The following is a 17,729-nucleotide window of genomic DNA, read 5'->3' as shown; positions in this document are numbered from 1 at the left end:
AAGAAATTATTGCACACTATAAGTAACATCAAATATTCTTACACACACACACACACGCACACGCACGCACGCACGCACGCACGCACGCACGCACGCACGCACGCACGCACGCACGCACACACGCACGCACGCACGCACGCACGCACGCACGCACACACACACACACACACACACACACACACACAACACACACATGTGTGTGTATATATATATATATATATATATGTAAATTTTAGTATTGGTTGGCATGTCATTATTCCATTTGAGATCCATATAAGAATATTTTGTTGTACATTGACATGACATATAGTGTGTATATATCTTTATTAATTTAATCTTCCCCAATAACGTATATATTAATTTTAATATATTATCAATCTTAAAAATGTATTAATTAATTGGATAATAGGAAAAGCACTTTTTGAAAACTCTTTAATACCGATGCAAAAATATTTTTTAATTATATTGCACATATGTGATATTAATTTATCAAAATTAAATAATTAAAACTTATAATTTGCATTTCCTTTTTGAATACAGTTTGTACCTAAACAGATCACTTATTATAAAGCAAAAACTTTTAATAACATGCTTGCATATGAATTATAGAAATGCTCCATATTTTATCATCATCCTTTATATAATCTATATGTTCGCTTTCAGAAAAAGGCGCAATATTTTTTTTTTTAATTTGGCATTTACCATAAAAAAGCGAAATTTTTTTTTATATCATTATAATAATAATGTCGAATTCTAATGAATAATAATTCGCGTTTATATCGATTAGTTTTAATATAAAATCTCATAACTGTAGATATATATGTTGCTATCAACTGTGCTATCATATATCTGTGAAACATGCGTCAAGAACATTGGATAATAATTTATAAACATTAGCAGGAACGATGAACTCGTCGTAACTTCGACGATATGTATGAGCAGTTGTTCAAAATTTTATTACATTCCTTTATCTATTTAGTAACAAGGTTGGCAAAAAAAAAATATGTCATCTCGTTATCGAGATTCCGCACGGCAGCGATGTTTTACTCTTATCGTTATCATTGTTTCTCGGATTACCGATCACTGTTATTAATTACCAATAACGTGATGATACTTTATATAGCACGAACCCCATAGCTTCTCCTCCCCCATCGTACCAAGTTAATTGGAGCGTAGTATTTTTGCAAAAAGTACACTCCAGCGTTAATCGACCATATTTCTTTCCTTCTCCTCTATAATTTGCGATGATTAAATCATTCATTTATGATTAAAACGGATACGCACAAAAAGTTAATTTCTCGACTTTCTTCTGCTTACAAAATCAAAGGGATGAAGACAGAAATATATGCACACTGGGATTCTGTGTTACTGGGATAAAATCTAAAAGTCTTATCAAACATTTGTATTGTATTGTTTCAGAAGATGGTTGTTTCTTAGAAAATATTACCGAAAAAATTTCTCAAACAACACAATAGATATCTAAAAATTGTCGAAAAAAAATCCTAAGTTTGCTCACAAATATTTCCAGTTATGTATTGTGCTTCTCGCGCATAAACGTTCCTACCTCTAATAATTTTCGTCTCATCTCTCGTTACTTTCGCCTGCAAAAGTAATGATAAATCTAGATATAATTACAATACCATATATATCCTTCTCTTTCTATTACGCAAGTAATATTTCGCGATTTATTCTTGATCCAAGGACAGTTATGTTTTATGTCGATACGTGAGAAGTGAATGCACCCTGCATATCCGCTTAATAATTGAGTTAATATTGTAGTCGTGAAAAACTTCTCCTATACAATATAATCCGGATAAGTTTGCCTCAGATATAACTTTGGTATTCTCTAATCATTCCTAGTATTTCTCCTATATTTTTTCCATGTATTTTCATCCACATTAATTTCATCTTCATATCATGGATAAAACACGTGATGGCGAGCTTAATCTCGCATGCTTGAGCGTAAACACAAATTGAGCAGTCCCATGCAGTGATAGGGGAGTTACTGCATAAATAATCTTTTGTCTAAAATTTTCCCTCGTACTGCCAAACTTATCCGCAACCTACTGTAAACGAAGAACAGTTTCATGTGAAAATTACGAGCATGCTAAATATATATGTATATCAACCTTCGAATTATGCATTAATTAATATCACACTTCAAACTACGAACAAGTATTTTCATTTAGCGTAAGAATCCGTGACAATTGGCAAAATAATACACAACTTTCGTATAAAAACAACAATCTTTCTTAAATTTCTCTCTTTGCTACTCCCGAAAAATGAAAAAATAATGTTTTGCTCTTTGCTCTTGATTGTAATAATAACAGACTGTAAAAATAAAAACGCACCATTTCTAATGATTAATATAATTTAGTAAGAGTGTAAATATGTGTGTGTGTGTGTGTGTGTATATATACAGGGTATCTATTCAAAGCTTGTACAAAACTGCCCTGAAAATTTCCTGATCTTTCAGGTATTTTTATTCAAAATTCCAGATAAAGAAAATATTTTAAAGATTTGTCAGTACAATTTTTAATAAAATTTCAAAATAAAGATTTTTCTAGGTAGAAAAGAAATCTCTGAAAATAAAAAGCTTTCCATGCTTTTCCTGGAAATAGACACCCTGATATAACGAACAATAAGTATATATATGTGTATCTATGTAGACATGATATTTAATAAAAATATTAATTACAATAATTTTCATTAATGGAAAATGTATAATAAATTTCAGATTATTATTACAACAGAATTATTAAAACAAATTAATAATCCAAATATCATATTTTTGATCATTAATCAATAATACCTTCACATAATCAGTTTCTTTATAACAAAATTAAAATATTTGAACAATTCTCTTTTCACAATATGTTCTCCATGCATCTCAAGTACGAAGACAGAGAAAAAAGAGAGTTACGTGTATCATTTTGCCCGTTGTTTACGGTAATATGTGTAAATATAAAGTCAATATAAACTGACAGGACAGATAGACAATACGGCGAGGAGATAGTGACGTTATAGAAACAACGGCGATAGATAGCACTGATTATTATTTATCGTATATCGGACGATTGCAGTGCGATCGAGGCAGGTGGCAAGTTCTAGAATACTAATGAAGATCAGTCGTGACATGTACAAGGCCGCATTAACGCGGCTTCACGATTGTTGCTCTCAGCGTGAACGAGGGCAAGAAATAAATCGAACTCTATGAGATAATACTCATGGAACATCTTTTGCAATTCTTAATTGCGAAGGACTATGGTTGCTGTATTGGCTCTTGATTCGATTAAGCTAGTCACAAACGATCAATTCTGAGCCATTGCAGCTTAATGTGACATATTCCTGGATTCGATCTGTCCCCAAAGTCACTGATACGATATGGATACCTCTGTTATATATTCGCATACATTTAGTTAATTTTTTGCATTGAAATACCACGTGCTTAAGGTGAAAAATATTGAAAGTGCATTGTTATACACATTTGTGTATAACGTATATATTTATATGGTATAAGTATTGCTCAAAATATGTGTGTTTTATATATATATCGCATATATGTATAATGTATATATGTAAAAGGATTGTTAAGTTGATATGTCATCGAAGGAGTAATATGCTACACATATGTATCACAGTGCTGTGTGATTGAGAGAGTAATCATAACAGGGCTAAGTTTCTCTTTTCTTCGTTCTCCTCGTTCTCCGCCTATAATTCATCTCGCAAGTGTTTTCGGTTATTCCTCGATCTTTACACACTAAAATTTTGTTCTCGCCATACGACAAACATTATTCGAAAAGAGAGCAATTTAATTCCCAGTTTAAAAAAGAAAATTTTACGTATCATATATATGTCACATACTTTATTCTGAAACTTGTAAAAAAAATATGCCTTTTTCTCCGGAAAAATTTCTGAGAAATCGTTCGTTGGTATATAAATTTTATGTCCACCACCTCTGAAAGTTTCTTCTACATTCGCGTGATTGCTTCTTCCATTTTTCATCGAAAAGACATAAACCAATGTCTTGGTCCCTATACATATTTAAAATACATAAGCGCGTCCTACACGAGCGCGAAACATTTGAAGAAAAACATTGATTGCACAGGGCAAGTACTCTTCCTGAAAATATCAAAAAGTATATATTTCTATTGCTTCTCTGTATTAAATGCGCCACACACGCTATTATAATGCAGTACCAGTAAAGTTTAATCACAATCCTTACGAGTTAGCGTTAGTATCCCTTTAGTTTTTGGTCTCGCTTCTAACTTATGATCTAGATATTGTCTCGTTGGAAAACAAAATGTCTCACGTAAAACCAACAAGCTCGCTTTTCGCGTTTCTCAACATTTCTTTGTTCTTACTCTTCGTTATACGATCCGTGACATATATATATCACTAAATCCTCGTTCACGTAGATGATTTATTATATCGTATTATCACAAGTACTGAACTGCTTCTAATTGCATTATAGAAGATGAATCGCAATGAGAGAAGCTGATTTCTCATAATGTCGAAAAGGTTCCATACAAAGAAGATAATGTTTCATCTCTTTCGTGTATCGTATATAGATTTTATGGATACACCTCCTCACTGTGTATTCTTATTTGTCTCGTAAAAAAAAATTACGTCCTTACTATTTTCAAACTAGTCGGACGTATCTATCAAATTATGAAAAAAATAACAGTTCAGGTACAGATACGGTTAACTCATACTTACTAAATGATTGTAAATTATATAATTATATTGATTTAAAAATATTTCCTAAATCATATATATATATATATATATATATATATATATATATATATTTTTTCTCTTTTCTAGAAAAATCGTATGTACAAATAATATTATGTAAGAATCATACAAAGATACATGTATCAATTTTCGCGGATTTCTCGATCTATGATTTGTTTTCTTTTCTTTAAGAATACAATATATTGTAAATCGAACTCGTATAACCGCACCGCACGAAACGTTTATATGTAAGCTCGTTTAAGAATAGCGTTGTGTAAATTCGCGAAAAATCCAATCTCAAGATGTATGAAAGTAATCGTGCGTATTGTTAAGAGAATTACTCGTTATTAAATATAGTAAGTGTTAGTTTCTCACTTTCACCGACTTCGCGTTTGGCTATTACAGATATTACAAATCGCTATTTACAGTTGCACAAGAGCAGATTATTGAGCGTGCGTCAATTCCATTTTTTCACGTTGATATTTCACTCTCTTATCAATTCCTTAATTTAATAATTCTCTTAACCCCTCAAATACGTATTTAATAAACATTGTACACGCGGCAAAGTGTCTTTCTCCCTAAATTGTTATGTAATTAAAAAAATAATATAAAGCAATATACAAAGCTTAAACTATACAAGAGAACCAAAAATTGATGTTATAAACTTAGATTATTAATTACAAATAAGTAACATTTCTTTTCTTTATATATATAAAAGAAAAAATACTACTTTTATAAATTATTAAAAAATACATGCATACATACATATATACATACACACACACACACACACGCACACACACACACACACATATATATATATGCACATATATTTTTAGCAATTTACATAAGATAATCAATTTTTCACCAATTTTGTTCTCTCTCTCTCTGTCTCTCTCTTTTTCTGTACATTAGTTTTGATTTGAGGGGTTAATTAATAATATATAATAGCCATCGAGAAACAGCTGTATAATTTATTTTCTAAAACGTCAAACGTTTCGTCAATATTAATCCACCAATTTTCTAACGGGCCATAATACGACGAGTGTTTTTATACTGATCCATTTATGGTCTCGTACGAATTATTGGTTTCATGAATCATAGCTGCATTTCCTGTTGCATTGCTTGTTTATACGCGATCGAAGATCGAAAAGGAAATTGGTTATTGAACATAAATTGTATAGTATATTTATCTAATGAGTAACAAGCAAGTATTAAAAAAAACAAGCACCAATCATATAATGTTTCACTGGTTATTTTTTCAAGATGTTCCAAAAGAACGAAGGAAAAATAATCTCCTTCAGTATGTATTCATATACTTTAAATATAAATCTGATAATCACACATATACAGATGAACTATATATATATATTGATTAGCGATGCGGATAGTGCAAAAAACCACATAATCTACATAATTAAATCACATGATGATTTAATGTTTGGAGTAGCAACTTAAAGAAATGCGACAGAAAATAAAATATACGCCTACGTACCTGTTTCATACTGCGATAATTTAACGAGCTAAATGCGTTAAAGCAAAATGGGTTGTAGAAACTCGTATTATCACAACCAAATTGAGCGATTAGCACAATTAAAAGTTCTTCGTAAAGCGGAGGATTTCTTGACTGCGTCGCGTTCTCCTCCGGAAAATCAAGAGACCATAAATAATATAATTGATTTTGCGTAGCAAATCTTTTTGCATATGAGCACGACGTAAGGGCCCCCTGGTGGAATTTAGATTGACTTCCACTGCGGCTTGTGGGGACCCCCCCTTTTGTGTCAGGGACCCCCTCTAGGAACCCACAGCGCTTTGCTCTGTTCCTCATCTACCGCGGCTTTCACTTGCGTGCATATATATGCCACGCTCACACCAGCCGGAATGACGGCTGAAATAATGTTAATTGAGTGAACATCCGCAATACATATAGTGATACATTAATAAACATAATCTCCATTTGCTTTGAATTATATAAAATTTCTATTAAATAATTTATTTTCGTAAATTATGCTGCAATAAATTGATAATATATATTTGAGATCAAAATTGAAAAAAGAGCAACTATTGCAACTAATAAAATATATTTATTAAACTAATCTGTTTTATAGTGCTTGCTATTAAAATAATAACAAGGTATATACTTCTCTTATGAACACAAATAAAATTAGAAACATAGATATGCTTACCAGAGATGTAGTGTTTATATTCTGCTTCTATCTTGAGCGCTTGCTCAAACATCTCCTTCGCGGCTTTTGTACTGATTTTGTCACTCGGATATCTGGAATCTTTTACCTCTTTAATTTGCGTTCTATCCTTGAATTTTATCAACAAAACGATAGGATAAATTTGATGTCTGTGAAGCCTCTCGATAGAAGCCATCGACACATCCAAAATACAGTGTGTATTCTACAACAAATATAAATATAGATTTGTATTTGTATATTTATTAAATAATATTATTAATTACTTTTTTTACTATTTGCTACCAATTATATACTGCAAAGTAAAGAAATTATCATTTATTCAATAATGATGTACATACATATTTGTATATTTTACCTTCTCGCATATATCTTTAACAGCTTGTACAGTCGTGCATTCAAAATAGCTGCCTTTTTTCCTGTAATCTATGTAGAGCGAATCGCGCAAGCCTTGCTCCAAAGTCGACTGTGAACAATGCATTGCTTCCGCTAGACATCTAGTAAACTGTCCCGGATAATCCTGCAGAAGTTTCGTTACTACACATTCGCTAAGTGGGCCGATTATCAGCACAGGTCTCAAGGTGGGATCTGTTATTTATAATAAATCATTATCATATGTGACTAAAAAATATACTGCATACGATATTGTTAAATTATTGTCGTAATCAAGAATTATGGTTGTAAATTAATAGTACGTACAATCAAGCCTCTCAACGCGCTGATAACTAGCCGGAAGAGTATCTTCGTTCAACGTGCCGCTATCGCTGTACCATCCCAAGTTGACTCCGGTGAGATGTGACGACAGTTCTTTAGTGCTGTCTCTACTGCTGGACGAACGTGGTTGCTGCTTCTTCCGTCGAAAGAAGCTTCGCCTTGCGCTTGTGTTACTACGTTTGCCAGCATCCTGTTCTAAATCGCCCAGAGAGCGCCGTAAAAGCAACTCTTCTTCAACTCTGCATAATAATAATAAATTGCATACATACATCTCTCAGTTTAAATTATATATTGATTAAAATAAATTGTTATTCATCATGCATTCTTTCTTTGCTTTTTAAATGTTGTACATAATATTGATTGTATAAAAATGCAACTTACTTAAATTTGCTGGGGATTATCCCGCAAGTTTGTCTACGGCCAGTCTGATCGACTATCCAAGCACGCCAATGGCCCGGCGTGCCGTTAAACATAGTATTATCCACATACAGAATGTCATCCTTGTTGAAACGCAGCTGCAGGCTATCGCCCACCTCACCGGTTCGGTCAAACAATGCCTTTACGTAGAAACTATCGCCCGGTTTGTCTTTCACCTCGTTATATCGCTCGGGCATGTACTGGGCGACCATCGTCACCTTATCTGCCGGTCGAGCCAACTCGAGGGCGGCTTGCTCAGCGGTCGCTTGTCTCAGATCCACGCCGTTGTACTCCAGGATTCTATCGCCGGTAAATAGACCGGCCTCCTCGGCAAGACAACCCGGTTGAACGGAATGCACGAAGATACCGACGCCATTTCCGCCCACTAGCGATATACCGAGATTCGAGCATTTTCTGGTTTCGATCAGCAGATATCTAGGCTCGCCGCTCGGCGGTGGCGGTTTCCGGTTCAGCTCCTCCTGCGTGGGACTTCTCATCGCGGTTTGCCGCTGCAACTGCGCGCGGCTCAATCGATCCAGAGTGGCGGCACTGCGTAGTTCCGGCTTGCGAATGTTGATGTCCAGCGATGCGGACGGTCGCATCTCACGTTGTCGTTCTTGCGTGCCCCTCACTTCCAATGAGGCGGACGGTCGCATGTCCCGCTCGACGCGTAGTGAACTCATGACGGGCGCAGCGGTAGTGACGGCGGTGGCTGTGGCGGCTGCGGCAGTGGTGGTGATGGTAATAGTAGTAGTGTCGCGTTCCGGTACCTCAGGCTCCAACGTTTCCATCACGCTCTTTCGCGGCGCTTCCGGACTGTTACACGGTGTCGGTGAACCGCTGCGAGTTCCGGGCGCGGCTCCGTCGGCGGCTTCCGACGAACTCGAGGACGAACCCGCCTCTAATTCGGTGTATTCTTGCAAATAAAAATGCCGTTTATATGAGACACGTATTCCGAATAACGTGAAAGCCAAAGCAGAAAAATATCCTGAAAAATTCGAATGTTTTTGCATTATCGAAATGTATTGACGAAAAGAGGAATTGAGAAAGTGCGCGCAAAAAAAAAAAATCATGCCGTTAACGTAAAACATGCTAGAGATTCTAAAGTGCGCCTTTCAACGAAGATTTTATTATTCGCTTTTGTGCGTAAAAAATACTCACTGTCCGGACTATACTGCACCAGCATTGTAATCGAATTACCACATTGACGTAGAACGTTGGCGGCCAACTGATAGGTTGCGCTCCGCATATTGATGCCGCAAACCTCTAGCAACTGGTCGCCAATCTGCAGACCGACCTGTTCTGCCAGGCTGTGCTCATATACGGTGGAGACAAACACACCGCCACTATTCAGACACGAGATCTGAATGCCCAGCGGTTCCACGGACTTGTCTATGTGCACTCTGCGTAGCTCACCGGGCGCTGGACCCGATTGCGAGCAAGAATAATCCGGCATACTGGCGCGTTTATGCTGATTGTTTCCTCTCACAGTACCACTGCTACTCTCGGTTCCACTGGTGCTGCTAGTGCCCGGGCTCAACACTTCTACGTGGAATGTTGGCATCGGACTGCCTCGCTCCGACGTTCTCTCTATACTACCGGTGGACAATTTGCCGACGCTGCTCTTGGACGTGACGCTGGTGTTGGACGGTATCCGGATGCGCTGGTCCTCCTTTCGACTCGGCAAAGTACCGCCTTCGTATCCGTGTCCGTGAGTGGGAGTGTCGCAGGGTATACCGAGCGTCAATGCGCGCGGTTTGTGATAGTGCAGATCTACAGAGGGAGTGTGCAGATGGCCGAAGGTAGTCACCGGGGTCACTGTGTTCTGCAAACCCGGTCCGGGACTGTACGGGGGTTCGAAACAGTAGGTACGTGCGTCAGGCAGGCCTATCGATTCGCCGGATTGCGCGGATGGCAGCGAAGGCGGCGATGGATAGCGCAAGGGTAAGGAGTGATTCTGGTGCTGCGTAGAATGCGGATGGGAGTGCGACGATGTGGCGTACGGATGATACGGGGGAAACGGAAAATTACCGGGTGCCATTTGTTGGCGCGACGCCGGACCGCTGGTGGTCGACGCAGCGGACGTAGAGGAGCCGCCAATACCCGATGAATAAAGCTGCGAGTGCACGCGATTGTGCTGCAGCGTATCCGTTGTCACTTGCGTGTCGCTGCTGCTGCCGCCGCCAGCCGTATACTTCTGCGAACGTTTGTTCGCGAAGTACGAGTCGAGATCGCGGCCGACGCCGCCGGACTTGACCGAGAAGTCGATGCTAGTCTCGGACGGCGCCAGCGCGGAACCGAGTCGTCCAGTCTCCGACGCGCTGCTCTCGAATTCCGTCGACGGTCGCTTTTTGCTGCCGCCGTCGATCGGGATGTCCTTGAACTGCACCGCCGGTGTAAACGGTGGCGACTTCTGATTAAAGAGCTGCTGTCCGGTCTTGGTGAAGGTCGGTAGCGGCGTCTCCACTGCTTTGTAAACGGTATGACGATTATTGACATTGGAAAAGTTGGTGAGGGAAATAGGATTGGAGATACGATTATAATTATAATTATCGTATTTCGGTAAGAATGCACTGAGGGGAAAACGCTCTTTCGATTTGCGTGGGTGCAATATAGTACCGGTCCCATTCTGTATGAGGGGCACGCCACGCGCCTTCGGCCACGTGCCGCCGTTCTTCTCAACCTTCTCTGTGCCGCGTCGCTTGCTGCGTTTCAGTACGCCGTTATTGTTACTGTTGCTCGCTTTCTTGTGATAGCTATCGATCACCGAATCAAGCTCCGCTATCGCGTCCTGCTCCTGCTCGAACGTATTTGGACTAGAATTGCGATGGCCCTTCTTCTTGTTGTTGTCGTCGCGCTCCTTACTATGCTTGCGTCCTCGTACTATGTCAATCTTCTCACGGAAGTTGTCCCAAGCGTTGCTGATGCCGCTCGACTTTTCGCCGCTCACGGATTTTGTGGCTTTATAAACGTTTCGATCGGCAAAATTCGACAAATATCGCCTCTCATAGTCGTCTGACGAAGCTTTCAACATCATTCTTTCTTGCTCGGTTTGCGAGCAACTGTTTACCATCTTTTGCTTCTCCGCAAAACTGCCGTCTATTGTTTCTGAGCTGGCGGCAGAGGGTATCGAAATACCCTTCAATGTCGTGATTGTCAACACATCTACGGTATCGTCGTTTAAAATTGCCATTGCTTCGTGTGCCGTAGTAACAGTGTCCATCGGTTTACTATTAATCTAAAAATGAATTTTATAATCTAGTGTAAAATAGATGTCATACTTTAGACATTATGTATGTGTGTACTTGTATAGGATATATATAGAATATTACATCATATTTATATAAGAGGATCCATTTCTTTCTCTTTTCGGATTAATTTTTAACTTTATCTATTTTAATTGATTAGTCTAAAAATTAAAAAAAAAGAGTGAAGTATTTATGTGCTTACACTTTATGAAATTATATATTAATTAATTTACATAAATTAATATAAGACGTAGATTTAGAGCAAACTGTATGTAACTTACGTTTAAAACTCTATCTCCTACGGCGAGGTTTCCATCCTTGGCGGCCAAACTGCCGGGTGATATCTTCGAGATGTAAATTCCGAGTTCTAAAGTAATGCCGTGTGGCACTGTGCCGATCGACAACTGCGTAGTTCTCAACGGCCGTCTGGTCATCCGGCGCCGCTTCACGATCAGAGTCGCCGGATTCATGGTAGACGAACGTAAAGTCTCCAGGATTACACGCGTCGACACGGATGTGCAGTCAACGTTGTTCACTCGCACGATGCAATCGTTTAGTCGTAGCTTACCGTCAAAGGCGCTACCCTGTGCCACTTGTGCGACATAAACACCGGTGTCGTTTGGATAATACGGACTATCGCGGCCACCGACGAGGATCAATCCGAGATCGTCGCGATCCGAATCTAAGCAGATTCTACCGGGCTCCACGTGGATCGGAATCATCTCCCAATCATTACTCTCATCTATCTGCGCCAACTGGCTCGTTCGTAGAGCATGATCGCTAAATTCGATCTTCTCCTTCAAATCCTTCAACTCCTTTGATGCCTCGTTTCGTTGCTTCTTGATGTCATCGGAGTCGCGCAGAGCGCCAGCTAGTTCGGAAACAGCACGATCGCGTTCCTTTCGCAATCTGTCACACAAACCTCTTATGTTCTCTCGCTCTAGCACTATCTTGTCGCGCTCACTGAAGGCCCAATCCCTCCTTCTTTTCGATACTTCGGCCTCTTGAATGGCCTCCTCGAGCTCCACCTGTAGCGTATCCACAGTCTTTCTGAGTTTATCCAATTCCAAGTTAGCCTGCTCCAAATTGTCCATGCGCTGCTTATGCGTCGAATAATCCCTCGTGTTTGTCTCCTTCTCCGCTTCTTTGTTGACACTGTCGCGTTCGCGACTAAACGGGTTCAATTCCAAACAATGTTTGTAGTCTCTGTTGGAACCTTCGCCGGTATAATCGCGTTCGCCGAATTTCTGCTGTAACTCATTGCACAACTTCAGAGCTTCGTCCCTATCTTGCAAGGCGGACGCAATCTCTCTCTTCAACGTCTCGATTTGATAAGATAGCGTTTTCTTCTGTAAGTAAATCGGCACCGATGTAATTGTGTATAACAAAATATTGCGTTTATATAACCAAATTTCAAACTTTTTCTTGACGAAATCTTATTCAAATCTTTTTCATAATCCACGAAAATAAGATCTTCACTAGTTTCGCAAAAAAATATGTGTATATATTGTACAAGAGTTTATTTCTTTTTATTTTACAGTTTTGTACTCGCAACAAACGCAAATTGAAAGTTTCTACAAAAAAAAAAAATAATTATAAATTTACTTCAAACTCTTGTTTCATAATCATTCGTGATAAAATGGGAGAGAACTAAAAAATGCTTCGACAATACCAGAAAAGTGCATCAAGATAAAATTCAGAATTAAATGCTTAAAAAGAAAGCAATAAAAAACTATTATATGATAAAGTTAATTTCTAATTGGCTATGTACTCTAATAATTCATAAAAACAAACAAAAATATATATATTCTATAAAAATATATATATTCTCTATAAACTTTTAAATAAAAAGGACATAAGAATAGTGAATGAGAGGAAGGAGAGCTAAATTAATTATATTAATTATATTTTCATTACTTCTTCCATGAGCTGCTTATTCTGCGTTTCCAGATGCGTGATTTTTGTGTACGCTTGCGTGAGATCGTCACCCAACTTTTCGATCTCCTTGTGCACCGTGTCCCGTTCTCCCATAATTAGACTGTATTCCTGCAAGGCAGCGTTTCGTTCCTCAGTAAGACGTTTCATATCCTTGCTGGCTTTCATGCGCAGCACCATCGCCTGGTTAATCTCCTTTACCGCTTCTTCGTGCTGCTGCTGCACCTTGGCGAGCGCTTCGCGATACTCGTTTCTTTCTCTTAAGGCAATGTCCCACTGACGAATCGCGGCGGTGCACTGCTGCTTCAAACCGTTACGCTCGCGAATCGCACTATTACGCTCCTCCAAGACGCTGTCGTATTGTTTCTTGAGCCTCTTAGCTTCCTCTTGCGATAACTCTAGCTGTATTATAACACACACGCAATTTCGCATAAATTGTTATTATGTTAAAGTAAAACGTGTTGGAAATAACGCTATCGGATATACTTGCCTTATTAACTGCAGAGGAATGCGACGCAATCAAGTCGTCGTACCGTTTTCTGAGGGAATCGTATTCGTCCTTAACCGCTTCGTATTTTCGTAACGCAGACAGATAATGTTGATTCATAGCATCGTTGCTCGCGGCATCGGCGACGAGAACATCTTGGTTCTGTATGCGCTGCAATTCCGACAGTTCCTTCTGCAGGGTCTGCACCTCCCGGTCAAGTCGTTGCTTATCGTTTGCGAGATCACTATATTTCGCCCGTAACGCGGAGCTCTCTTGGGATGTCGCTTCCAGTTGATTCATGACTGCTATATGTTGCCCGCGATAATACTCCAATTCCTTCATAGTATGCTCACACCTGTATTTTATACATTTGTTTTTTTTAACGCACATGAATCGTATTTATTCTAAAAGCGAAGTTTCAAGCTTTATGTGAGAAAAATGTGTGCATTTGTACATAACTAAAAAAATATACTTGCATGCTAAAATGAAAAATGAGATGAGGAAAGAGATGTAGCAGCAGAGAGCGAGACACAAGGTTTGAAACAAAATCAAAACAAACCGTCTTATGGTATCGGAGTGCTTATGCCTAAGCAGCTGAAGCTGATGCATCGCTTGATCACATTGAGCCTGTAAACCGTCAAATTCCGCACTACGACACTCGGAGCCACGGACCGGACTTCCAACACTGCCATAACTTCCGCTATCCCCCTCTGGTTTAAGTGTCAATTCCAACAGTAAACACGTCAATAACATAATTGATGTAACCCAATATAAAATGTGTGCGTGAAAACAAAATACATTCTGTTTGATGTAATATGATGTAATAAATAAAAAGTAAATAAAAAAATATATATAATAAAGAGAGAAAGATTGAAGAAAAAATGTGTTGTACACTGATCTAATTAATTTAATCATTTGTAAACAATACACATAATAATAATGCGACAAAAGGAGATCCATTGGGGATTTATTGAAAAAAGATGCAATGTACATAGAGATGTGTCTATATATGCACATGTATTTTTATAATTCTTGTTTAAAAATAATTCTTACCCATGTTAAGTGCACCATCTGGAAAATTAATTATAAACACCTGTATTACTTCAAGACATATATACCGATCATGTATAAAAAGGGGAAGAGAAGCGCAAACAGAAGAAAGAAGAAAAAAAAGGGGAGCACAAGTAAAAGTACGAATAATATTCGAATAGAGCGCGTTAAAATTTCACAATAAAATTTAAAAGTCTGAAATGCTTGTTACAGTAGATGGAACAACATAATCAGAGGTCTCACTAGCTTTCACCAGGAAAGAAACCACTCTAGGCCACGCATATAAGTATAAATGTGATTCATTATTTTCCCTCAACCATGAAAGATCAATAACAATATTCCAAATGACATAATATCTATTTTATCTTTAATCTCATCCAATATTTATTGACAACAATATTCTTTCCTTGATGTATATTTATATATCATGAATAAATCTGTTCTGAGATGAAATATATATTTGGAAGATCATATATTAGAGAATTCTTTAACTTACATTAAAAATAAATTAGAATTATAATTATATACAGAGAAAAAAATTCTAATTTTTTAAATTATTTTCTGAAACGAATACGCCGATATATTTCAAAAGGCGCGTGCATGCATGAGAGTCCTCGAGAGCTTCTCGCCAAGTTTAATTTTCCGATAAAAATATTTCTGCGGCGACGACGATAACGTCCTGACGTCTAATTAAAAATACAATGACGCGCTGACGTTAGCTAAGCGTGATGAAGAGACAATATCGAGCGAGCGCGGTGGTCGTTTTCTTCTACAAAGAAAAAGAAAAAAAAAAACAAAGAAAAAGAAGAGAGAATAGGCGTCGAAAATAAAAATTGTCCCACTCACCGCTACTTCCAGCACTGTCCAAGGAGGATGCACCAGAAGCCATGGTTCTCCGTGGATGTTGAGCAAGAGAGAGAGAGATAGAGTGCGAGTTGTGCGATTACCGTCTACCAATACGGGCGCTCGTCCTCGTCCGCCAGCGACCAGGTACGAAGCGGGGCAGGTATCGCCTGGAAAAGTGTACACTATCATACTTCACGGAAGAGCGAGCCCTTTGTAAATTACTAAGAAGCAGCCTTCGGGATGACATTATGGCCACTATAGCGCGGTGGCATGTGTATGTGTGTACACATATAGGGAGAGGGGAAAAGAGAGAGAGGGAGATATGCACCTGACGCACACACGTATTGACTAAATACGTACCTCCTCCTCCCGTTCTCGCCTTCGTCTACATCCCAACACATGTATCGCGGGACGTATCATCCAAGAGATTTCCTCATGCATCACTTCTCCCGCGCGAACGAGTGCGCGTTTAGCGAAGGATATATAGGGAGTCGGAGAGAGATGAAGAGAGAGAGAGAGAGAGAGAGAGATGGATTTCGTCGATGCGCACACACACAGAGACCCGACTGACTGACCGAGCAACCGAGCGCGACACACATGGGACAACGAGAGAGAGAGAGAGAGAAACGGAGAAGGGGGGAGAAGGGAGGGGAAGGAAGACTATGTTTTTCGAACGAACGTAATAAATAAATCTACGCGTCGATGTATCCAAACTCGGGTCATCCGCGCGCCGATTTCTCGACCACCAGCCGATTTCTCGTCGAGTCGTCGTCCGCCATCTATTCCCGAATCTCGGGAGATCCGTTCTCGCCCGATTTAGTCCGTCGCACTCGCGACGAGAAAAGTCATCGTCATCGCGGGGAAGCGCTCCGGGAAGCGACCAGTATCGTCGGCGTGATATCGATCCCTCGATCCCTCGTGTGTGTCTATCGGCGATGCGCGATGACGTTTGGCGAATTTTCGCGTACGACTCGCGTCTCCAGAGCTCGACGACGATGACGTGTGTAGCGTACACGCGCGCAACACCGACAATACACTGTGTCGAAGGAAAATCCACCACACTCGATCGCCGCTCACTTGCCGCCGCGCCAACGGGAGGATCCAGTCTGACAGTTAGCCATCTTGCTCTCGTCCTCGCCTGCCGTGCCGTATGTCTGCGCGCGTGCCTTCCGCACGCTCCATCTCTCTCTACAGTATGTCGTAGATATATATATATATATATATATATATATATGTATATGTGTGTGTGTGTGTGTGTGTGTGTGTGTGTGTGTATATTATGTATGTGTATAGATATATATGCGAATGTGCAACGTAAACTGCGCGGACGGCGAGCGCCGACTGCGATCGGTCACCGCGGAACCGCTTTCAAAGCGGCGCTTTGCACCGGATCCCTATATCCTGGAGTTATCGAAATTCAACTGTCGCCCCCTATTCTGGAATGGCGTCTTTCCGACTTCCGAGTCGTTCCGTTCGAACGGCGCATGCACGATGGAAGAATATCGTTGCGCTCTCCGACTTCCATTCGCTGTCGCGCTCCATGCATGGTCACGTGACCACATAACATATGCGAAGTGGAGAGAAACGCGAAAGGGAGTTTCAATTTATGGACAAACAGCTGATCTAGAAAAGGGAAGGATGCAGAATAGAGGAGATACGTGTATATCTCGCAAAAAAATGTATATATATAGTACCTACCCAGACAGCACAAAATATTTATAAAATATGAATAAAATACTTATCATAATAATTTGAATATTTTATAAATATTTATCAAAATATTTATATTTATCAAAATATTTTATCAATATTTTTATGATCTTATAGATTTAACAGATCATAAAAATTTATCAAAAATATTTATAAAAATATTGAAAAATATTCACAAAATATTACTATAAAACTCGACATGATAATTTTCAATTAGATGATGCATGCGTAACAAAAATTTTTATTAATTAAAAATAGTAATTACATAATTACAGTCAATTGGAATGCGAGCTGCATTTAATAAAATAATAATAGTTAATTCCAATTTATTATCTAAAAAAATTATCATCTAAAAAATAATGAAAAATCAATAATCAAAATATG

At 38.9% G+C, this 17,729-nt stretch overlaps 1 protein-coding gene across 7 annotated transcripts; it reads right to left on the bottom strand.

Moving 5' to 3' along the window:
- Positions 1-190: 190 nt before the first annotated feature.
- LOC126853387 (disks large homolog 5) lies at positions 191-16,819 on the bottom strand. Of its 7 annotated transcripts, XM_050599070.1 has the most exons (15): positions 15,996-16,818; positions 15,636-15,802; positions 14,793-14,810; positions 14,299-14,449; positions 13,739-14,094; positions 13,235-13,650; positions 11,599-12,666; positions 10,689-11,307; positions 9,231-10,535; positions 8,034-9,057; positions 7,638-7,891; positions 7,297-7,526; positions 6,924-7,143; positions 6,233-6,625; positions 4,014-4,661 (listed from the first exon to the last, which is right to left on the bottom strand). In XM_050599070.1, exons 2-14 carry the CDS (start codon positions 15,676-15,678, stop codon positions 6,519-6,521), a joined length of 5,811 nt encoding a protein of 1,936 aa, XP_050455027.1. In that variant the 5' UTR covers positions 15,679-15,802; positions 15,996-16,818; the 3' UTR covers positions 4,014-4,661; positions 6,233-6,518. The 7 variants fall into 7 exon arrangements, with proteins under 7 accessions (XP_050455024.1, XP_050455027.1, XP_050455025.1 ...); XM_050599067.1 differs by lacking the exon at positions 4,014-4,661 and adding an exon at positions 191-2,066 and having other exon boundaries at positions 9,231-11,307; XM_050599068.1 differs by having other exon boundaries at positions 9,231-11,307; positions 11,599-12,663; positions 15,996-16,819.
- Between the last annotated feature and the right edge of the window lie 910 nt (positions 16,820-17,729).

This window comes from Cataglyphis hispanica, chromosome 12 (genome assembly GCF_021464435.1).
Source record: "Cataglyphis hispanica isolate Lineage 1 chromosome 12, ULB_Chis1_1.0, whole genome shotgun sequence".
In the NCBI taxonomy this organism is placed as follows: Eukaryota; Metazoa; Arthropoda; class Insecta; order Hymenoptera; family Formicidae; genus Cataglyphis; species Cataglyphis hispanica.
The sequence above is the reverse complement of the archived record's forward strand: the minus strand, read 5'-3'. Positions and strand labels throughout refer to the sequence as shown.

Excerpts from the sequence above, each read along its gene's own strand:
- LOC126853387 (XM_050599067.1), bottom strand. The coding sequence starts at position 15,678 with ATGGCTTCTGGTGCATCCTCCTTGGACAGTGCTGGAAGTAGCG. Across the intron at positions 7,527-7,637 it reads GCGCGTTGAGAGGCTTGATT|ATCCCACCTTGAGACCTGTG; the intron begins GTACGTACTATT and ends TATAAATAACAG. Across the intron at positions 6,626-6,923 it reads ATATAAACACTACATCTCTG|CCGTCATTCCGGCTGGTGTG; the intron begins GTAAGCATATCT and ends ACATTATTTCAG.